The sequence below is a fragment of the Oncorhynchus clarkii genome, chromosome 12 (genome assembly GCF_045791955.1).
Source record: "Oncorhynchus clarkii lewisi isolate Uvic-CL-2024 chromosome 12, UVic_Ocla_1.0, whole genome shotgun sequence".
NCBI classification, from domain to species: Eukaryota; Metazoa; Chordata; class Actinopteri; order Salmoniformes; family Salmonidae; genus Oncorhynchus; species Oncorhynchus clarkii.
Genome location: NC_092158.1, coordinates 52,289,050 through 52,313,112, shown reverse-complemented (window position 1 = coordinate 52,313,112; position 24,063 = coordinate 52,289,050). Strand labels below are relative to the sequence as shown.

General features: G+C 42.2%; 1 protein-coding gene across 3 annotated transcripts in view; it reads right to left on the bottom strand.

Moving 5' to 3' along the window:
- Nucleotides 1-23,515, bottom strand: part of LOC139420796 (janus kinase and microtubule-interacting protein 2-like) — a 44,448-nt gene extending 20,933 nt beyond the window's left edge. For 2 of the 3 annotated variants that reach the window (XM_071171075.1, XM_071171072.1), the window contains exons 1-2: nt 2,302-2,518; nt 1,304-1,801 (exon numbers count right to left, since the gene is read on the bottom strand). In XM_071171075.1, the coding sequence (XP_071027176.1) occupies nt 1,304-1,801; nt 2,302-2,430 (627 nt within the window). In that variant the 5' untranslated portion in view covers nt 2,431-2,518. Of the gene's footprint in view, nt 1-1,303; nt 1,802-2,301; nt 2,525-23,405 lie in introns of those variants that run through there. The other variant, XM_071171074.1, reaches the window with a different exon arrangement.
- Between the last annotated feature and the right edge of the window lie 548 nt (nt 23,516-24,063).

The window sequence follows — 24,063 nt, the reverse complement described above, 5'->3', positions numbered from 1 at the left end:
GGCTCGAACCAGAATAGAAAGAGGAGTGGGAGGCCCCGGTGCACAACTGAGCAAGAGGACAAGTACATTAGAGTGTCTAGTTTGAGAAACAGACGCCCCACATGTCCTCAACTGGCAGCTTCAGTAAATAGTACCCAGGATGCTGGCCTTCGTTCCTCTGTCCAGTGTCTGTGTCTTTATTGGCCAGTCTGAGATATGGCTTTTTCTTTGCAACTCTGCCTGCAAAATGATTTTCTAATGATCAATTAGCCTTTTAAAACGATAAACTTGGATTAGCTAACACAACATGCCATTGGAACACATAAGTGATGGTTGCTGATAATGGGCCTCTGTACGCCTATGTAGATATTCCATAAAAAATCTGCCGCTTCTAGCTACAATAGCAATTTACAACATTAACAATGTCTACACTGTATTTCTGATCGATTTGATGTCATTTTAATGGACAAAAAAAGGTGCTTCTCTTTTCAAAAACAAAGGCATTTCTAAGTGACCCCAAACTTTTGAACGGTAGTGTACATCTGTCCCTCATTTTAAAGTCCACCCTGTTACATGAACTTAACTCCCAATTTAAAATGGTGAAACTATTCCTTTTAAAATTATGTTTGAAATAACAAACATTAAACATATAATAGTCAAATCATAAAGTAAAAGCAGATGAGCTTGTTCTACTCTTTTTTTGGCAATTTGATGGTGTTTTATGGTGGAAAACTGAGCGGGTCAAGCATAGCACATCCACCCTGTTACCCATAGATATGTTTTAAAAAATTCATTTTTGGGGGGGGTGAAGCTTGCAATAAATTGCCACTCCCTGTTGCACACAACAAGCTTCCATTCCCCCTGTAACAAGGGGATGTATGGCTGATTTAAGAAGAAATGGTCAACCCTGTAACTTTATTTGGCACTTACTGTAATAAGCACTTAGTATAAACAATTTTTTATTTAACCTCTTGAGATGGGAAAACTTGTTTTTGATGAAGTTGAACATGTGCTCTTCATGATAGAATATAACAATTTGGCACCAAATTGGTGGAACGACCCCAATGTTCTGCAGACTTGCATAATTGGTATGACGTAATCCATAGAGATATCACTCCATCACAAAAGACAGAGACTCTACTAAACTACTCTATACGCTGCTCAGAACTTCTCTGACAGATCATTTTCCTGGGCCAACTATCTGTATGGAGCGATGAGATGTATAGACCAGCTACGGCTACGTCTGGTATTCAGCAAGACATGTATCCACAATCAGACCCTCTGCTCTACCCTCTACCCATCCTCCAGTCAAGACAGTTGTTACCAGTCTGCGGATGTCCTTCTCGCTGTCCCACTTGATCTTGGAGATCTGTTCCTGATGCATCTGATGCTCGGAGCGCAGATCCCCGGCCTTCATCTTATCCGCCTGAATCATGGTGCTGAGTGCCTCGTCCGTCTGCTTTTTGTTCTGCTTGAGCTCCGAGATCTCTTGCAGCAGCTTGACCCTCTCCACGTCGAAAAAGCGTCGTGCCTCCTCCTTGGCCTCTAGGGTCAGCGCCGTGCGCACCTTCTCTCCGCTGCCGTCCCGCATGGCGCTCAGCGCCGCCTTGAGCCGCTGGTTCTCCTGGTCCTTGATCTTGGCCACCCGGGCCTGCTCCTGCTCGTGCTGGCGGACCAGGTTCTCCCTGAGTGCCTGGAGCTCTTTTTGCTTCTCCTCGTGCCATTTGGCTCGCTGCTCTGTCAGCGTGGCCGTGTGCCGGTGCTGCTCCTGCTCCCGGATCCGCTTGCACTCTTGCACCTTCTCACGCTCCAACTTACTCACCTAGGCCCCGGGAAGAGAGGGAGAGGAGACAAAGAGAACTGGGTCAACATCATAAAAGCAGCAAGGTTAGAGAGATACTACAGACAGCCTGAGGCCATTCTCTTCATCTAGCACCTATTACGTAGATAAAAAGATGTAATTACGGTGTCAAATATAATTCAAAACAACAGATAATGGCAGATAGGACCAAGCAGAGATCTCGATCTGCCATCGTAGAGCAGGTGAATGTACAACAACAGCAATAGCCTACATCTACTGTGTGCCAACTGTGAAGGGGGTATACCTCAGCCAGACCAGGTCAATATATACCTCAAAACATCACTGTACATCTAGGTAAAACCTTGTAAAACGTTGAAAGCGAGCTGTATGTCAAAGGTTGTGTGTAGTGACTATAAGTAAGACGTTCAATGCCACACCTCATCTGCAGTTGAAACCCACTGTGACAGGCGCATTTGAGAAGGGACGATTTACATGCAACGTAGTGTTACAAAATGGCCTACCTTGCATTTCTCTTGATGCAGTTCTATTTGAATGTCAGTCAGTTTGGACCTGAGATCTTCGTTAGCCGCCTGTAGGGCAGAGATGAGCGCTTCGGGCTTCTCGCCCTTGGTACGGCCCTTCTTCGCCATTGAGTCAAATACTACAGCTCCTCCAATGCTTTCATAGAGACTTCCCGAGGTTTCCAGTTCTTCCTCTTCCTCATTATCTTAGTAGACAGTAGAGCTGTGTGTGGGGAGGAATAAAATTAAAAAAAACATTTTTGACAATTGTAATTGAAGGATATGGAGCTCAACTCAACTTAACTGTTTACAAACATTGATTATTCAAGTATAATAGTAAAGCAGTTAATTGCATGGTGCTGGCAATGTACAGTACAGTATTGGCAGTAGCCACTGGTCAGGAGTGGCTCATTGACTTAGACAGGTCAGGCAGCTGCACAGTGAGTCAACATTGACCAGGTTTCCATCCTCACAGATGACGACAAAGGGACAATGTCAGCCAGTGGTTTTCTATGCCAAATGTTCCAACCCGTTAGACTGATGCAGACCAGCGCACATAATTGAACATCAGCATGTGGAAGAACCGGTAGGCTACATCCACAACGCGTTATACATAAGGTGAGACGCAACTTGATGCGGCGACGGGTCTAAAGGAATTGTATTTAAAGAACATTGTTTGTTTGATCTGAGCGGTCTAGTTTTATAACGTCTCATGTCGTCGGCTGGAGTTTCCAAGATTCAACATGTCAAATCTTTAGCTATGGATCTTAATTGGATCACTCTTTTGTTGCTGAGCATTTTCCTGCAGAAAATGCAAACTTGCAGTGTATTGGAGGTTTTTAAAAGGCTTCTAAAGTTTGTAATTTCCACTTTAAAATGTCAGTCTTGATTTGCCCTACTGTTAATTTTATCAAACCCAACAAAAAAAAATCTATTAATTATAATCCACATAATAATTCACATTTCCTGTTGCTACAGGATTATTTTCCTGCCGTAGCAAACTGGCTCAAATAAAGATCCTACCCTGTAGATTGCTGATATTTATCTGACAAGTCACAAAGTGTACCCTGTTTCTGGAGCATATATTTCTTAACACTTGTTTGCTACAACACCTTGCTACAACAAGTGGCAACTTTGTTTTAAAGTTTCATCACATCATTGAAAAGAGGCACCGTTACCGTGGAAACGGTCTCAACTGAAAGTCTCTTCTCCTTGATCTGAATGCCCCGTCTTTAGTCAGCTGTTATGCAACACAACATTCTAAAACGGGCAAGTTTTTATCTCGCCTCATCTCATGACAGCTGTTGTATCTGAACTGACTTTAGAGGTGAACATTCTGAAAAGTCACTGCTGAAACAACATTGTTTGTCTAACTGTACACATCATGTGGTAGTCATGGCAATTTGATGTATGGCACTCTGCATGTGTTATACATGTTTGATAAGAAAATGGGTGTTGGGTGTTAGAGTAGAGAGTGGGGGAGAGGAAGGGCAGCTGTATATACACTGGTAGTGATGCATAAAGTATGGCACTGGCATGGTGCTGTGTGCTTGCATAAGGAGATATATCCTAACGTAAAAGAAACACCTGAAACTAGATTCCCTACATACTGGTCTTGACAAGGAGAGAGAAAAAAAAGTTGGGGGAGGTTCTCTTCAGACTCTCTCTTTTTTTAAAGGAAAGTGGAGAAACACTCTCTTCATATTTTTGGATGCTATGTTGACAGACAAAATTAGACACAGTGGGAGAGAGGTGAAGGGAAGTCACATTGAGTAAAGAGCACACAGAGATTGAACCCCGGTCCCCAAGGGGAGTCATATTTGTGCATGGAGCCAAGAGTGTTACCACCGCACCACTGTAGCACATAGCAGAAGTCTCTTACGAAGACTGTATAACCCATGCGCTATAGTCTCAGCGATTGTACACACACCGTGCCATAACCCCCTTGCATAATTTCCTTATAATCAGAGACAGAGGCCTAATGATGATTCAAATATTACACTAAGATTTCAGATGAAAATTACAAGGTCACGTCTCTTCCTCGTGCGCTTATCAGTCCACTAGTGCTAGGCTTTTTAATCGCTGGTGAGTGTTGCTCATGGCTTCTGACCAAAGGACCATGGCTGTTTTGTTGAATTACTGTTGATATTATTTGCAGAGTGTGAATGTGCAGACAGCAAGAGACAATGTCTCATTCACTGTTCAAAATCAAAGCCATATAGGCTATTCTCTGGAGTCTTTACGACCTTACAAAATGGGTCTGTTCTGGAACATTTGATCCTAAAAGAAAAAGGAGGACATGGCTAGGATAACTGTGGTTCCATGCCACATCAGAATGTCAAAAGGCGTAACGCAACCTAATAACGTGCCCGAAAGTCATCCTAGTTGTTGTCTGAAAACATTATGGAATCCTAACTTCTAAATACAACGTATTAAACATTGTTCATTGTGGGCTAATCAACAGTTACAAGCACGGATGCATGCGAGACAGATTCAAGGCACTAGCTTTGTTCAAAGCACTTCTGGGCAAGGGCAGGAAAGCGTCCACGAGTAGGCCTACTACTCACCGAGAGTGTAGTAAAATAATTGAAAATAATCACAGAGAATTAGGTATGTATGAAACGCAAAACTAATGTAAGGGAAGTCAATGAAATGGTATTGAAATGAATGCTGACAGACACTGCTACAAGGTCCACTAGCATTGTGGCTGGGTGAACACATACAGATACTTTTTCAGTGAAGGGCTGTCTGGCTCCAATGTCCTCCGTTACACTCTGTTGCAAACTCCAGATTTAACGTGCATTATTAACATTTAGTGGAATTACTGAGTTGAAAATTGTTCATAGGATTTTAGGTAACAATCAATAGCTCAATAATGTAGGGCTGGACGATACTGACAAAATATAAAATCACAATATTTTTCAAATCTTTGACGGTATGACAGTATTTGACGGTATTTTATGTTTTTAGAATAAATGTGCTAAATATGATTTATGAATAGTGCATGACCTTAGGGTGGAAACAAATACTGTACATCCGAAATGTTTTTAATGGGGCTTTCATCACAGGGTGATTCTGGCACCCGAACTGCCACACAAGTAAGTTTCATTACAAAAAAGTATATGTGCACACTTTCAGCGCCAGCGCTGCCTCACAGGCACTAGATTTTTTTCAATGAGGCGGATCTTTTGGCTCTGTTCATCTAAAAGAGCCATTCACTTGGCTCCCAAATGGCTCTTTGTTCAGTAGAGCATAGAAATTGATGAAAAACGATGAAAAATGTACAGTTCCGTGAAAATGTATTTGCCCCCTTTCTGATTTTCTCTACTTTTGCATATATATTTTAACTGAATGTTTTCAATTGTCGTGTTACTTGTTCATTCAGGTTTCCTTTATCTAATATTAGGTTGAACATATGATAACATTCAGCCTCAAAAATATTTTTCCTAATTTTGTTGTGATTAAATTTTGATTTTGTGTCACTGGCCTACACACAATACCCAATAATGTCAAAGTGGAATGATGTTTTTAGAAATGTTTACAAATTAATTAAAAATGATGCGCTGAAATGTATTGAGTCTAACTATTCAACCCCTTTGTTATGGCAAGCCTAAATATATTCAGGAGTGAAAAATTGCTTAACAAATAATACGTTTTTGAATTACTTCCTCTGTACCTCACACATACAATTATCTGCAAGGTCATTCAGTCGAGCAGTGAATTTCAAACACAGATTCAACCACAAAGACCAGGGAGGTTTTCCAAACAGACAATGAATAATATACATTTAAGCATGGTGAAGATATTAATTACACTTTGGATGGTGTATCAATACACCCAGTCACTCTCCATATTTTCAAGCATAGTGGTGGCTGCATCATGTTATAGGTACAGTGCCTATTCGGCCCCCTTGAACTTTGCGACCTTTTGCCACATTTCAGGCTTCAAACATAAAGATATAAAACTGTATTTTTATGTGAAGAATCAACAACAAGTGGGACACAATCATGAAGTGGAACGACATTTATTGGATATTTCAAACTTTTTTAACAAATCAAAAACTGAAAAATTGGGCGTGCAAAATTATTCAGCCCCCTTAAGTTAATACTTTGTAGCGCCACCTTTTGCTGCGATTGCAGCTGTATGTCGCTTGGGGTATGTCTCTATCAGTTTTGCACATCGAGAGACTGACATTTTTTCCCATTCCTCCTTGCAAAACAGCTCGAGCTCAGTGAGGTTGGATGGAGAGCATTTGTGAACAGCAGTTTTCAGTTCTTTCCACAGATTCTCGATTGGATTCAGGTCTGGACTTTGACTTGGCCATTCTAACACCTGGATATGTTTATTTTTTAACCATTCCATTGTAGATTTTGCTTTATGTTTTGGATCATTGTCTTGTTGGAAGACAAATCTCCGTCCCAGTCTCAGGTCTTTTGCAGACTCCATCAGGTTTTCTTCCAGAATCGTCCTGTATTTGGCTCCATCCATCTTCCCATTAATTTTAACCATCTTCCCTGTCCCTGCTGGAGAAAAGCAGGCCCAAACCATGATGCTGCCACCACCATGTTTGACAGTGGAGATGGTGTGTTCAGCTGTGTTGCTTTTACGCCAAACATAACGTTTTGCATTGTTGCCAAAAAGTTCAATTTTGGTTTCATCTGACCAGAGCACCTTCTTCCACATGTTTGGTGTGTCTCCCAGGTGGCTTGTGGCAAACTTTAACCGACACTTTTTATGGATATCTTTAAGAAATGGCTTTCTTCTTGCCACTCTTCCATAAAGGCCAGATTTGTGCAATATACGACTGATTGTTGTCCTATGGACAGAGTCTCCCACCTCAGCTGTAGATCTCTGCAGTTCATCCAGAGTGATCATGGGCCTCTTGGCTGAATCTCTGATCAGTCTTCTCCTTCTATGAGTTGAAAGTTTAGAGGGACGGCCAGGTCTTGGTAGATTTGCAGTGGTCTGATACTCCTTCCATTTCAATATTATCACTTGCACAGTGTTCCTTGGGATGTTTAAAGCTTGGGGAATCTTTTTGTATCCAAATCCGGCTTTAAACTTCTTCACAACAGTATCTCGGACCTGCCTGGTGTGTTCCTTGTTCTTCATGATGCTCACAGTGCAGGTGTATTTATACGGAGACTTGATTACACACAGGTGGATTGTATTTATCATCATTAGTCATTTAGGTCAACATTGGATCATTCAGAGATCCTCACTGAACTTCTGGAGAGAGTTTGCTGCACTGAAAGTAAAGGGGCTGAATAATTTTGCACGGCCAATTTTTCAGTTTTTGATTTGTTAAAAAAGTTTTAAATATCCAATAAATGTCGTTCCACTTCATGATTGTGTCCCACTTGTTGTTGATTCTTCACAAAAAAATACAGTTTTATATCTTTATGTTTGAAGCCTGAAATGTGGCAAAAGGTCGCAAAGTTCAAGGGGGCCGAATACTTTCGCAAGGCACTGTATGCTTGTATTCGTTAAGGACTGGGGAGTTTTTCAGGATAAAAATAAATGGAATGGAACTAAGCACAGGCAAAATCCTAGAGTAATACCTGGCTCAGTCTGCTTTCCACCAGACACTTGGGGATTAGTTCACCTTTCAGCAGGACAATAACCAAAAACACAAGGTCAAATCTACACTGGAGTTGCTTATCAAGAAGACAGTGAATGTTCCTGAGTGGACGAGTTACAATTTGGACTTAAATTTACTTGAAACTTGAAAAATCTATGGCAAGAACTGAAAATGGTTGTCTAGCAAAAATCAACAACCAATTTGACAAAGCTTGAAGAATTTTGAAGAGAATAATGGTCAAACATTGCACAATTCAGGTGTGGAAAACTCCTAGAGACATACCCAGAAAGACTCACAGCTGTAATCGCTGCCAAAGTTGCTCCAACAAAGTATTGACTAGGGGTGTGAATACTTATGTAAATGAGATATTTCTGTATTTTATATTCACTACATTTGCAAACATTTATAAAAAACACATTTTCACTTTGTCATCGTGGGGTATTTTGTGAAGATGGGTGAGATACATTTTGAATTCAGGCTGTAACACAACAAAATGTGGAATAAGTCAAAGGGTATGAATACTTTCTGAAGGCACTGTAATTGTATGTGTGGGGTACAGAGACATTCAGAAAAAGTCAAGGGTTATGAATACTTTCCGAAGGAAATGTATCTGTAAGGTCCCTCAGTGGTGTGGCTGTATAACTTTTGGAGGATTTGAGGGTCTATGCCAAAACGTTTCAACCTCCGGAGGGGGAAGACGTGCTGTTGTGCCTTCTTTGTAACTGTTGGCGTGTGAGAGGACCATTTGAAGTCATTCCTGATTTGGACACTGAAGAGCTTGAGGCTCTTGACTAGCTCCAACCGTTTTACACTACACTACACATGAGGGCTAATGCTGTGTTACCCCAGTAACTAACCATGCTAGAGGAATGCTGCGGTAGACTACAATTGGTCAGAACCAGGTGGCGACGGTTAAAATAATATGTAAGACTCATAAATCAGATTATTGTCCTATTTTATATTTGGTGATGGGACATAATCCCAGCTCACACTTCAGGAAAAAATATATATTATTGGGTCACACCCAGTATGTGTGTCCCACATGCTGGGTTTACGAAGCATGTGACTAATTACATTTCATTTGATAGACTATTGGCATCAGTTCCCTTCCTGACATGTGACACAGAGAATGTGTGAGCATTAGGCTTGGGCGGTATCCAGATTTTCATATTGTCATACCGTCCTTCTCTCATCCCGGGATTTACAGTATTACCGGCATAGCACACAAGGGGATGCTAAAACGCAAGAAAAACCAATTGGGCATCTATTACCAGAATGCTAACAAAGGTAGCACAAACTAATAGCAAAATCATATGGACACTTTTAGCTAAATGCTAACAAATGAAAAGGAACAAAGTAATTTCAAAGACAGGCAAATCCATCTCATAAAGTTATACAAACATTTTGCTGAACCTCAACTTCTTCTAAATACTCTCCTGCAACCCGCCTCACCCAACGTAGCTATTTTTCCTAAAGTATTTATATTTACTTTGGATCTGGAACCCCTCAACTGAAGCTAGCCAACTAACTACCAGCTTCAGCAAAACATTGCTAGCGGTCTTCAGCTAACCGGTCATCAGCTAACCTTTAGCTCGGAAAGCTCTCGCCAGTTCGAACAACGCGACTCTAACCAGAGCATAACGGACTTATTTATTCATTTATTTTTTCATTTTTATTTTTCATCCCCGGATTCCCACCGCAAACGGAACATTTTGAGCTCCTGGGCTACAATATCCGGACCCACGACCGGTCCATCTATGTCACCGCATGAAGAGGAATAAACAGACTCCCCCCATCGCGACGTCCCCAAAGGCTAACTCTCTAGCCCTTGCTATCTCCTTGCTTGCAAATTCGGCCTGCTAACTGCTAGCTTGTTTAGCCCGGTCCGCTAACTGCTACCGTGTTTAGCACCGGTCTACTAACTGTCAGCTTGTTAGCACAGGCCTGCTAACCGTCTGAATCGCCGCGTCCCAAACACTCACTGAACCCATATTTACTTTCTATCCCTTTTAGATTTTTAATTTGTTTATACCTTCCGGTAACCTGCCTCACCCAATGTGATACGGAACCGCTATTATTTTTACATTTTTAGAACACACTCAAGAACCTCCAGAAGCTAACCAGCTAACTGGCTACAAGCTATTTAGTCATTGTTAGTTTTTTAACCTGGATAACACTCGCCAGTCCAGCTTCCCTGCCCCATCCACCGCTGCCCCTGGACACTGATCACTTGGCTACATTGCTGATGCATGCTGGACTGTCCATTAATCACGGTAATCCATTCTGCTTGTTTATGTTTTATCTGTCGGCCCCAGCCGCACTCAGGCTCTGTGTGTAGTTAATCCGACCCTCTCTGCCTAGTCAATCGCCATTCTACCTGCTGTTGTTGTTCTAGCTGATTAGCTGTTGTTATCTCACCTACTGTTTTAGCTAGCTCTCCCAATTCAACACCTGTGATTACTGTATGCCTCGCTGTATGTCTCTCTCAAATGTCAATATGCCTTGTATACTGTTGTGCAGGTTAGTTATCATTGTTTTAGTTTACAATGGAGCCCCTAGTTCCACTCTTTATACCCCTGATACCTCCTTTGTCCCACCCCCCACACATGCGGTGACCTCACCCATTACAACCAGCATGTCCAGAGATACAACCTCTCTCATCATCACCCAGTGCCTGGGCTTACCTCCGCTGTACCCGCACCCCACCATACCCCTGTTTGCGCATTATGCCCTGAATATATTCTACCATGCCCAGAAACCTGCTCCTCTTATTCTCTGTCCCCAACGCCCTAGGCGACTAGTTTTGATAGCCTTCAGCCGCACCCTCATACTACTCCTTCTCTGTTCCGCGGGTGATGTGGAGGTAAACCCAGGCCCTGCATGTCCCCAGGCACCCTCATTTGTTGACTTCTGTGATCGAAAAAGCCTTGGTTTCATGCATGTCAACATCAGAAGCCTCCTCCCTAAGTTTGTCTTACTCACTGCTCTAGCACACTCTGCTAACCCTGATGTCCTTGCCGTGTCTGAATCCTGGCTCAGGAAGGCCACCAAAAATTCTGAGATTTCCATACCCAACTATAACATCTTCCGTCAAGATAGAACTGCCAAAGGGGGAGGAGTTGCAGTCTACTGCAGAGATAGCCTGCAAAGTAATGTCATACTTTCCAGGTCCATACCCAAACAGTTCGAACTACGAATTTTGAAAATTACTCTCTCCAGAAATAAGTCTCTCACTGTTGCCGCCTGCTACCGACCCCGCTCAGCTCCCAGCTGTGCCCTGGACACCATTTGTGAATTGATCGCCCCCCAACTAGCTTCAGAGTTTGTTCTGTTAGGTGACCTAAACTGGGATATGCTTAACACCCCGGCAGTCCTACAATCTAAGCTAGATGCCCTCAATCTCACTCAAATCATCAAGGAACCCACCAGGTACAACCCTAACTCTGTAAACAAGGGCACCCTCATAGACGTCATCCTGACCAACTGGCCCTCCAAATACACCTCCGCTGTCTTCTTCAACCAGGATCTCAGCGATCACTGCCTCATTGCCTGTATCCGCTACGGAGCCGCAGTCAAACGACCACCCCTCATCACTGTCAAACGCTCCCTAAAACACTTCTGTGAGCAGGCCTTTCTAATCGACCTGGCCCGGGTATCCTGGAAGGACATTGACCTCATCCCGTCAGTTGAGGATGCCTGGTCTTTCTTTAAAAGTAACTTCCTCACCATTTTAGATAAGCATGCTCCGTTCAAAAAATGCAGAACTAAGAACAGATATAGCCCCTGGTTCACTCCAGACCTGACTGCCCTCGACCAGCACAAAAACATCCTGTGGCGGACTGCACTAACATCGAATAGTCCCCGCGATATGCAACTGTTCAGGGAAGTCAGGAACCAATACACACAGTCAGTCAGGAAAGCTAAAGCCAACTTCTTCAGGCAGAAGTTTGCATCCTGTAGCTCCAACTCCAAAAAGTTCTGGGACACTGTGAAGTCCATGGAGAACAAGAGCACCTCCTCCCAGCTGCCCACTGCACTGAGGCTAGGTAACACGGTCACCACCGATAAATCCATGATTATCGAAAACTTCAACAAGCATTTCTCAACGGCTGGCCATGCCTTCCGCCTGGCTACTCCAACCTCGGCCAACAGCTCCCCCCCCCCCCCCCCCCGCAGCTACTCGCCCAAGCCTCTCCAGGTTCTCCTTTACCTAAATCCAGATAGCAGATGTTCTGAAAGAGCTGCAAAACCTGGACCCGTACAAATCAGCTGGGCTTGACAATCTGGACCCTCTATTCCTGAAACTATCCGCCGCCATTGTCGCAACCCCTATTACCAGCCTGTTCAACCTCTCTTTCATATCGTCTGAGATCCCCAAGGATTGGAAAGCTGCCGCAGTCATCCCCCTCTTCAAAGGGGGCGACACCCTGGACCCAAACTGTTACAGACCTATATCCATCCTGCCCTGCCTATCTAAGGTCTTCGAAAGCCAAGTCAACAAACGATCACTGACCATCTCGAATCCCACCGTACCTTCTCCGCTGTGCAATCTGGTTTCCGAGCCGGTCACGGGTGTACCTCAGCCACGCTCAAGGTACTAAACGATATCATAACCGCCATCGATAAAAGACAGTACTGTGCAGCCGTCTTCATAGACCTTGCCAAGGCTTTCGACTCTGTCAATCACCGTATTCTTATCGGCAGACTCAGTAGCCTCGGTTTTTCGGATGACTGCCTTGCCTGGTTCACCAATTACTTTGCAGACAGAGTTCAGTGTGTCAAATCGGAGGGCATGCTGTCCGGTCCTCTGGCAGTCTCTATGGGGGTGCCACAGGGTTCAATTCTCGGGCCGACTCTTTTCTCTGTATATATCAATGATGTTTCTCATGCTGCGGGCGATTCCCTGATCCACCTCTACGCAGACGACACCATTCTATATACTTCCGGCCCGTCCTTGGACACTGTGCTATCTAACCTCCAAACGAGCTTCAATGCCATACAGCACTCCTTCCGTGGCCTCCAACTGCTCTTAAACGCTAGTAAAACCAAATGCATGCTTTTCAACCGTTCGCTGCCTGCACCCGCACGCCTGACCAGCATCACCACCCTGGATGGTTCCGACCTTGAATATGTGGACATCTATAAGTACCTAGGTGTCTGGCTAGACTCTAAACTCTCCTTCCAGACCCATATCAAACATCTCCAATCGAAAATCAAATCAAGAGTCGGCTTTCTATTCCGCAACAAAGCCTCCTTCACTCACGCCGCCAAACTTACCCTTGTAAAACTGACTATCCTACCGATCCTCGACTTCGGCGATGTCATCTACAAAATTGCTTCCAACACTCTACTCAGCAAACTGGATGCAGTTTATCACAGTGCCATCCGTTTTGTCACTAAAGCACCTTATACCACCCACCACTGCGACTTGTATGCTCTAGTCGGCTGGCCCTCGCTACATATTCGTCGCCAGACCCACTGGCTCCAGGTCATCTACAAGTCCATGCTAGGTAAAGCTCCGCCTTATCTCAGTTCACTGGTTACGATGGCAACACCCATCCGTAGCACGCGCTCCAGCAGGTGTATCTCACTGATCATCCCTAAAGCCAACACCTCATTTGGCCGCCTTTCGTTCCAGTTCTCTGCTGCCTGTGACTGGAACGAATTGCAAAAATCGCTGAAGTTGGAGACTTTTATCTCCCTCACCAACTTCAAACATCTGCTATCTGAGCAGCTAACCGATCGCTGCAGCTGTACATAGTCTATTGGTAAATAGCCCACCCATTTTCACCTACCTCATCCCCATACTGTTTTTATTTATTTATTTTTCTGCTTTTTTGCACACCAATATCTCTACCTGTACATAACCATCTGATCATTTATCACTCCAGTGTTAATCTGCATAATTGTAATTATTTGCCTACCTTCTCATGCCTTTTGCACACAATGTATATATAGACTCCCCTTTTTTCTACTGTGTTATTGACTTGTTAATTGTTTACTCCATGTGTAACTCTGTGTTGTCTGTTCACACTGCTATGCCTTATCTTGGCCAGGTCGCAGTTGCAAATGATAACTTGTTCTCAACTAGCCTACCTGGTTAAATAAAGGTGAAATAAATAAAAAAAATTAAAAAATAGCTAGTAGCTAGAGAATGTCATTTTCGGTGAGTGTGGACATTTACAAGCGAAAGTGAACGAGAGAATTTGTGCAACTGATCAAAGCGTCCTGCATGCTGATGAATTGTTTTGTATTATTACGATGTGTTATTAATAAAGTAGTTAAGTCTCTGATTGGTTCGGTTACAAAAACAGTTACAGATATTACACTGCATAGTTTCCTAAGGAACTGAAATGAGGCGACCATCTCTGTCGGTGTGTTACCAACACCAAGGGTGTTACCATAGGTTACAATGGTGTAACAATCAGAAACAATATAGTGTAACAGTAACAAAACAAAATATTAAAAAAGAAAGGGCAAAAAAAAGAGAGAAAAAAATAGTTTCCAAATAGTTGCCCAACTCTCTGCACAGACACACACCTCACATTTCAGCAATAAGCTTACATATCGGCATCCCCTCACTCCCTTTACACTGAGTTAAGGTTGACATTTAGAGCGCCAAGCCTCATCATCTCTGCCCCTCTCTAACAGGTCAACGAAATCTCTAGGCAAATGCTCCAGCATCAGCTGCCACACTTAGTATAAAAGTTTTCATTTCCTTTCATCCTGCTAAAACCTAGCAGTGTCCCGGACACATTTTGCATAACCGAGGCATTCAAACAAGGCTGCAATGAAAGCTAATGGGACTGTAGAGGCTGTGTTGGCATCAAAACCCGGGTTGTAAACTACGTTTCTATTCGAGCGTTTTGACGTAGCAATGGACCAATAGTTCTCGAGCAAAGATGAAAAAAAACGGACCCCTCTGGCTTCACGTTACAACCTACCGCACGCTTTATGCGACCCATTGTGTGCCGTACAGCGTCTTCCCACCAGAGGTAGCGCTTATCTCGCAGATTTAAAACATGCTTAACCTTATACACTTGTAAGAAACCTTCATTATTCATGATTTTTGTTTCAATGAGCATTCGTTTTAATATTATTATGGCCAATATTAAACACATGTGGTCATCAATAACACAAACAATGAATCAATCAATAATGAATTGCATGAGACTTTGATGTGTAGAATCTTAAAAGAATACCACTGTGCCAAACTCTGATCAAACCTGTCACCTGCTGACAAAGAGCATTTGTTTTTTGCTCTCAAGTTTGCAGTGTTATTAACGTTTTGAAATACCTTTGCCGAGCCAACCTATTCCCTAGAGCTGTGTGTTCAATACATGTGCTATCTGTTAAAGTTGTTTGCAATGTACACGCTCTAACCCAAGTTGAGAGGCGGCATTCCTGCGTGCCTCTCTTTCTGCTCTTGATTGTGCACAGGTGAAGAAAATGAACAAAACTCCCTAAAATACAGCATGTCACCAAACTGCAATAGTTGTGAATTATTTGGAATGTTTTGGGTTTATTGGCATCCCTGTAAACAGGAGGCATGAGCCACCTCCCTCAGGCTACTCCCAGCCATCACCTCCTCATAAGAAGCCTGTAGCTATTCGGGGGTGTAACGGTGCTGTTTATTGGGCTGTTGTTGGGTGTTTCCCTTTCCAGACATTTCTTGTCATAATACAGTTAAAATCGTTTTTTTTGTGTGTGTGTGTTCATGCAACATCATTCATAAAGGTAGTGCCAAGGAGATGGACTAACAAATGTGAATATCATTTTCATGTAATCCGACATAACGTTATTGCACATTTCGTGGAAGGAGCAGGTGTTCATGTACACTCAGTGTATGTGATGGAGTGAGAGGACAGAGGTGAGTTGTTGTTACAACTGTGGTTAGTTGTTATATAATTTTTTTTTACATTCATATTGTTGCGTCATACAGTAATTTACTAAGCGTTAAGTAGTTTATAAAAGTATTTATCTCGCGCTATTGGAAGTTATAATATGAACCCTAATCATTCCCATGCTTTGTTCATTAACATTATATAAAGGAACATTATTTTCCTTCATCTCTCTCTTTGAACAGAATCACAATTCATCCCCTCTTAAAATAAAGTTCCCTACTTTGTGTAACTCATATATTTAACAATATTTATTTATTTATCAAGACTACTAATGGTGAGTGTAAAGTGAATTACTTCTGAGCTCGTCAATAGTTAATTCAATCAACAGTACATTTGTCGCGTCATCACTGCGAGCCATCACGACTCTCAAAAGCCGAGAGTTCACTTCAGAAGATAACTTTTTTGTTTTATTGACATTTTAGAGGTGATAAGTTGAACAAATTCGGTGAAAAAGGCTGTATCCACCAGACAGCATATATTCCCCTTTCACTATCACTCAGTAGCCTTCGCTTCCCCCTTCGCCAATGCCTTCTTCGATCATGCAGAGACGGGCAGCCTGGAGGTCTCGTTATTGATTTTACTGGAAAGGGGAGAAATTGTGCTTCGCAATGGAATTAATATTACAGTTGACCTGGAAGTATTACATTTGTATGTTTATGTGTATGTATGTGCCAATTCCTGTTCTGTATTTTAAACACATTGGGGATGTTGTCTGTGTAGGAGTTTGTACAGGACTTCTCTGATCCTGTAACAAGAGAATGTGGTGTTGCTTGATGAGATCCATGCTGCCCATCTCAAGGTCCCTCTCCCAGAGTCTTAATACTGTACATTATCTATATTGTATTTATCCCAAGTATGAATTGACTCATAAAAGTAAGAGATATAACACTTTGAGTCTGTGAATTGGAGGAAGCATTTATCAACTGGACCCGTCAACGACCCATCTAGAGGTAATGTATTGTCACTCCGAAATAAAATGCAGAACTTGCAAGAAACCATAAAAGTGGATTTGCGGGATACCAAACGTAGCTTGGATTTGTGTAAAACACATCAGTACTTTGTTTGGGTATAGGTCCCCAGTAACTGATTCCTCTGCTGAGCCATGAGTCGAAGATACTGTTGTTAAATCCTGGAGGGAATGCTCTATTGCTTCTATCAGTGATGAGGATATACCTTTCCTACCAGTGAGGGTTCATCAGCTCCAGCCACATTTGGACTGTACAGTAGATCACAGGGTTATTCAAAATGTTTGATGGTATTTGTTTACTATTACGAGTAAGAACACTTAACAATGCCATAGGTGCACAGCCCCATGCTTCTGGAGACTGTGTCCCACCCCTGAGATAGTCTTGCATCCATTCAAAAATGGATGCAAGGTATGGCATGCCCAATTGAAGTTCAGCATATTGGGCAGAGCTAACCCGCCTGTGTCTTTGGGTAGTTGTAGCGTCCTCCTTTTACCACACCAAACGATTTAGAGAGGTCCGTCTCTACACTCTTCACCATTTTTCTAGTGAAATGTCCTCTTATTTCATTCATCAAATCTCAGGGCCAGTTAGAGTGCAAGTAGTTAGGCTCAAACAAGCAGTAAGAGAATAGGTCTATCTCCTCGTAGCACACTCTGGCATTAACACATCTTCCCCCTGGATTTAAGCCTGAAGCAGAACTCCAAGACATAAGGCAAGTAAGGCTTATGAACAATGAGAAAGGGGAGAAGGCAGTGAGGTTCCCGCAGCAGGAGTGGCCTGTTTCCCAGCTCTGATGCATGGTGAGGGTTGAACACAACATCATTAAGCACACTGGCATCATGACCCATTTAACTCTCCACTGAGACATCAAATCTGTGTTACTACCGGATTCTGCAGATGATGCATTGTAGCCGCCCGCCACAGTCATGAATAAAGACTTCTGGTGTTCGAGTAGCATTTGACCAATTTTCGCTTTTGATAGAAAATGTAGGCCGTGTATTACGCTGTGTTTAAGTACTCATGTCATGTTTGTATGGTACATTCCTAAGCAACACTGCTGTTTGATACCACTTTGTTTGTGATAGTAATTCCTAATTGAATAGTTTCCAAAACACTATATATACATTTTCCGAAATGTTAGCAAATCCGCTTTTTTTATGGGAATTACGTTTTTTTCTCACACGTCTAACCATGCATTGTTAAATCACATTGTTTGAAATCTATCACTTGACGGTTTATTTTCAGAGACAAATAATCATGTTTTTTTTCCTAAACGAGATATATCCGCATCACTCTCATAGAAAAAAGTAGTACCAGAAGGTTTTACACAGTCAAACGTGACAAATAATTACATTTGTATTAAAGAACTGTACAAATGATACATTTGTGACGTTGATATACTATATATATATAAATATACATTTGAAGTCGGAAGTTTACATACACCTTAGCCAAATAGATTTAAACTCAGTTTTTCACAATTCCTGACATTTAATCCTAGGAAAAAATCACTGTCTTAGGTCAGTTAGGATCACCACTTTATTTTAAGGATGTGAAAAGTCAGAATAATAGTAGAGAGAATGATTTATTTATTTATCTTTTATTTCTTTCATCACATTCCCAGCGGGTCAGAAGTTAACATGCACTCAATTAGTATTTGGTAGCATTGCATCAAATGTTTCGGGTAGCCTTCCACAAGCTTCCCACAATAAGTTGGGTGAATTTTGGCCCATTCCTCCTGACAGAGCTGGTGTACAGTAACTGAGTCAGGTTAGTAGGCCTCCTTGCTCGCATACATTTTTTCAGTTCTGCCCACAAATCTTCTATAGAATTGAGGTCAGGGCCTTGTGCTGGCCACTCCAATACCTTGACTTTGTTGTCCTTAAGCCATTTTGCAACGACTTTGGAAGTATGCTTGGGTTCATTGTCCATTTGGAAGACCCATTTGCGACCAAGCTTTAACTTCCTGACTGATGTCTTGAGATGTTGCTTCAATACATCCACATAATTTTCCTACCTCATGATGCCATCTATTTTGTGAAGTGCACCAGTCCCTCCTGCAGCAAAGCACCCCCACAACATGATGCTGCCACCCCCGTGCTTCACGGTTGGGATGGTGTTCTTCGGCTTGCAAGCATCCCCCTTTTTCCTCCAAACATAACGATGGTCATCATGGTCAAACAGTTCTATTTTTGTTTCATCAGACCAGAGGACATTTCTCCATGTGCAGTTACAAACCATAGTCTGGCTTTTTTATGGCGGTTTTGGAGCAGTGGCTTCTTCCTTGCTGAGCGGCCTTTCAGGTTATGTCAATATTGGACTCGTTTTACTGTGAATATCGATACTTTTGTACCTGTTTCCTCCAGCACCTTCACAACGTCCTTTGCTGTTGTTATGGGATTGATTTGCACTTTTCGCACCAAAGTACGTTAATCTCTAGGAGACAGAACGTGTTTCCTTCATGAGTGGTATGACGGCTGTGTGGTACCATGGTGTTTATATTTGCGCACTATTGTTTGTACAGATGAACGTGGTACCTTCAGGCGTTTGGAAATTGCTCCCAAGGATGAACCAGACTTCTGGAGGTCTGCTATTTTTTCTGAGGTCTTGGTTGATTTCTTTTGATTTTCCCATGATGTCAATCAAAGAGGCACTGAGTTTGAAGGTAGGCCTTGAAATACATCCACAGGTACACCTCCAATTGACTCAAATTATGTAAATCAGAAGCTTCTAAAGCCATGACATCATTTTCTGGAATTTTCCAAGCTGTTTAAAGGCACAGTCAACTTAGTTTATGTAAACTTCTGACCCACTGGAATTGTGATACAGTGAATTATAAGTGAAATAATCTGTCTGTAAACAATTGTTAAAATTACTTGCACAAAATGGATGTCCTAACCAACTTGCCAAAACTATACTTTGTTAACAAGAAATTTGTGGAGTGGTTGAAAAACGAGTTTTAATGACTCCAACCTAAGTGTATGTAAACTTAAGACTTCAACTGTATATATAACCTTCCAGAAGGACAACCATCTCTGCAGCACTCCACCAATCAGGCCTTTATAGTAGAGTGGCCAGACGGAAGCCACTCCTTAGTAAAAGGCACATGAAAGCCTACTTGGATTTTGCCAAAAGGCACCTAAAGGATTCTCAGACCATGAGAAACAAGATTCTCTGGTCTGATGAAAGCAAGATTGAACTCTTTGGCCTGAATGCCAAGCGTCACGTCTGGAGGAAACCTGACACCATCCCTACAGCGAAGCATGGTGGTGGCAGCATCATGCTTTGGGGATTTTCTTCAGCGGTAGAGACTGGAAGACTAGTCAGGATCGAGGGAAAGATGAACAGAGCAAAGTACAGAAAGATCCTTGATGAAAACCTGCTCCAGAGCCCTCAAGACCTCAAACTGGGGGCGACGGTTCACCTTCCAACAGGACAATGACCCTAAGCACACAGCCAAGACAACACAGGAGTGGCATTGGGAAAAGTATCTGAATGTCCATGAGTGGCCCAGCCAGAGCCCAGACTTGAACCTGATTGAACATCTCTGGAGAGACTAGGGCTGTGGCGGTCACGAACTTTCGCTAGCCGGTGATTGTCAAAATAATAACGGCCGGTCTCACGGTAATTGGCTGGTAATTAACATAAACACATTTACCATCTCCTGGCTTCCACAAATAACCTACAAGCCACTGACGCAGACCTTTGGAAGGCCAGCATCCCGGAGTTGCCTCTTCACTGTTGACATTGAGACTGGTGTTTTGTGAGTATTATTTAATGAAGCTGCCAGTTGAGGACTTGTGAGGCGTCTGTTTCTCAAACTAGACACTCTAATGTACTTGTCCTCTTACTCAGTTGTGCACCGGGGCCTCCCAGTCCTCTTTCTATTCTGGTTAGAGCCAGTTTACGCTGTTCTGTGAAGGGAGTAGTACACAGCATTGTACAAAATCCTCAGTTTCTTGGCAATTTCTCGCATGGAATAGCCTTCATTTCTCAGAACAAGAATAGCCTGACGAGTTTCAGAAGAAAGTACTTTGTTTCTGGCCACTTTGAGCCTGTAATCAAACCCACAAATGCTGACGCTCCAGATACTCAACTAGTCTAAAGAAGGACAGTTTTATTGCTTCTTTAATCAGAACAGTTTTCAGCTGTGCTAACATAATTTCAAAAGGGTTTTCTAATGATCAATTAGCCTTTTAAAATGATAAACTTGGATTAGCTAACACAACGTGCCATTGGAACACAGGAGTGATGGTTGCCGATAATGGGCCTCTGTATGCCAATGTAGATATTCCATTAACAAATCTGCCGTTTCCAGTTACAATAGTAATTTACAACATTAACAATGTCTACATTGTATTTCTGATCAATTTGATGTTCTTTAAATGGACAAGAAATTAGCTTTTCTTTCAAAAACAAGGACATTTCTAAGTGACCCCAAACTTGAACGGTAGTGAATACAGTAATATGAGATCTGGGCTCTGGTCAAAAGTAGTGCACTATATAGGGAATAGGGGTGCCATTTGGGACTAAATCCTAACTCTAACCAAACGCTAAAGCATGAGGCTAGATTTATGATGGATTGAATTTATGCAGTATGTTAAACATACAGGATACGCACACTCCATTCAAGATAAACAATGGATATATGGCATTTTGCAACAAACCCCATTTTAATACACATCTAAAAATCTATTTGTAAAAAAAATCTTAGAACAGTAATATGTTACACACACATACATATGAGCAATCATTTCTGATGAAAAACTACAACTGTGAATAATTGGTAGATATAGCGTTTCGGAAATAAACTCTTCAAATTCTACTCTTATACCAAAGACTACCCTTTAGGTAGGAGCTGCAAATGTATGTCTGTCTGTTCGCAAGGCATTGGCACGTGTCCAATTTCACCTTCTGCTCACAACAACTCAAACAACTTTATTTCCATTCTGACATAAACAATGACAAGTAATACAAAATATACATGCCACATAGTATACAATACATCATATTGATATAACCATTCTATTCACATACAGTACATTTCATTGCATACAACATATAAAGTTGCAGCTTGTTTTGCAAGGCTCACTGCATTTGCCAATGCATATATTTTTCAGATTGCATGCTGCTGGAATATAATACATTTCCCAATGCCAAGCCTAAACAAGTTGGATTTCAGTTCCAAATTGCCCCTGTCGTGTTATGCCCATGTCATTTCCTGATAAATATTACATTTTGGGACACATTTCTAAAGAGAATCCAGGTTATGCAATCTTTGCAGATGGGCCACTCTTGTGTGCACCAAATGACCCCCTATTCCCTTTGCGCCCTGGTCAAAAGTAGTGCATTATATAAGGAATATGGTGCCATTTGGAATACAAGCCTCTGACTCCAGTGCTGGCTGTGCCAGAGGACCTGGGGTTTAATCACTGGGGTTTAACATTATCCTTCCTGTCTGATTATGTGGGCTGGACAGCACTTGTCATTGGGTTACCACTGTGCCCCCCTCTCCTTTTACATCATTATTGTTAGTATTCACTGTACTCAACATACTATTTCCATGTGAACTATTAGATCCATATGAACTATTAAGATTTGTTTGAGGGTTGGCTGGTCTAGACTGGACCTGTATTAACGTCTAATCCCCAAACTATCAGCCATCCACAACAATGACCACAACATCCCAATGGTTGTGATCCCACAACAAACTGTTCTCCAGATATTGAGGCCTTAGGCCTATTACACAATGATTTGAAAAAGGATGTTGTGCCCAGTATTGGATAACCTAGCGGATGGATTGTGATTTATCTAGGCCTCCGTGCATGCATACAAACACTGTAGTACGCCTAACATGTCATATGGTTGTGTTGTATGTACATAGTTGACACGCTTATTACAAATGTCTTCAATCAGATTGGTTTCATTTTTGAGAACACAATTCCAGATCTTGTTAGATCTTGTTTTTATGGTAACTATTGTTCTTATGGCTATGAATATAATGGGCCTTGCCCTCTGTGTTGTCATATAAATATCACACACAACAATAAGCATACCAGATGGGACAGGTAGCCTAAATTATGGAGACAACAGCACCGTAGCACTAATGAAAAAAGAGCAATGCAAGTCGGTTTACCCACGGCACTTCAACAACTGATGATGATTTATCCAACGTGTCATTAGCAGATGTCAGTTACAGTAACTAACAGAAAGACAGATGTTGCCAATTCATCGTGTGAATTCATAGTTTAAAATGGCCCTGGCCATAATATGCCTAAGCACCCACCAGCAATTTCCTCTCCATCTTTGAAAGGCTGCATGCTTTCTTATGCGCAGGCCAATACTGTAACTTCCGACAGTTAGCTACAGCTACACGCTCATTTAAAAATGCCTACATAACAATTACCCTACGCATGAACTACGAAAAGCGTAAAATTACATATAAACTCACCCATTTATAGATGCACTGCAATGTCCTGACATAAGATTGATAATAACGACAGTAATAACACACATATGGCGCTTGCGCTTCATGATAATTCCTATCAACCTGCTGCAAAAGCAGATACCTCTCTCCTATTGCTCTATTAGTCATACCTTGTCAAACAGTTTAAATAACATATGAAACAAATATAAACAGAGCATTCTTACCGTGTAATTAATCTCCACAATGTATTAAGGCCTAAGGTTTTTAAAACCATATCCATGGCCCTGGGTTTTTTTTATCCGCTACTGCTCAGCATCAGCAGCAGACATACAATGAGAGCGCTGATGCTACGAGACCCCGCCCTCCGTCCCTTGCAGAGAAAATGAGCTCTCGTGTCCGTCTTCAGTACCGGGAACTGCGGTGTCTGCTGCTCCACCTTGTATGCGCCGCCGTCCTGTGCGCTGCGGCTATACACGAAGAGAAAGCTATTGCCCTCTATTTCTTTCTTATTTTCAGCTCTCTGTCCCCGTTCAAGGAAACGGTGTCAACCTCTCAGACAAAGGAATGATAAGCCCACAGTGTCGTTCGTTGAAGTGGAGGCAGCCGCCACTGTCGTTTTCAGGCACAAGGAAAATGAACGATATACATATCTAGGCTAGGATATGCCTTAGCTGGGGAGATTCCCTAAAAATACGCCACTTCGATACAACTACGTCTTTTTCGTATCAGTTTATGAGAACTTATGCAGCAGGTTAGCATAATGAACGTAGCAGGTTAGGATAATTCGGTTACGGTTATGAAAAGGTTTAGGGTTAACGAAAATGCTCTCCTAACCCAAACTGTTACAAATAGTCACTTTGAAGTGGCGTGTTTTTAAGGAGT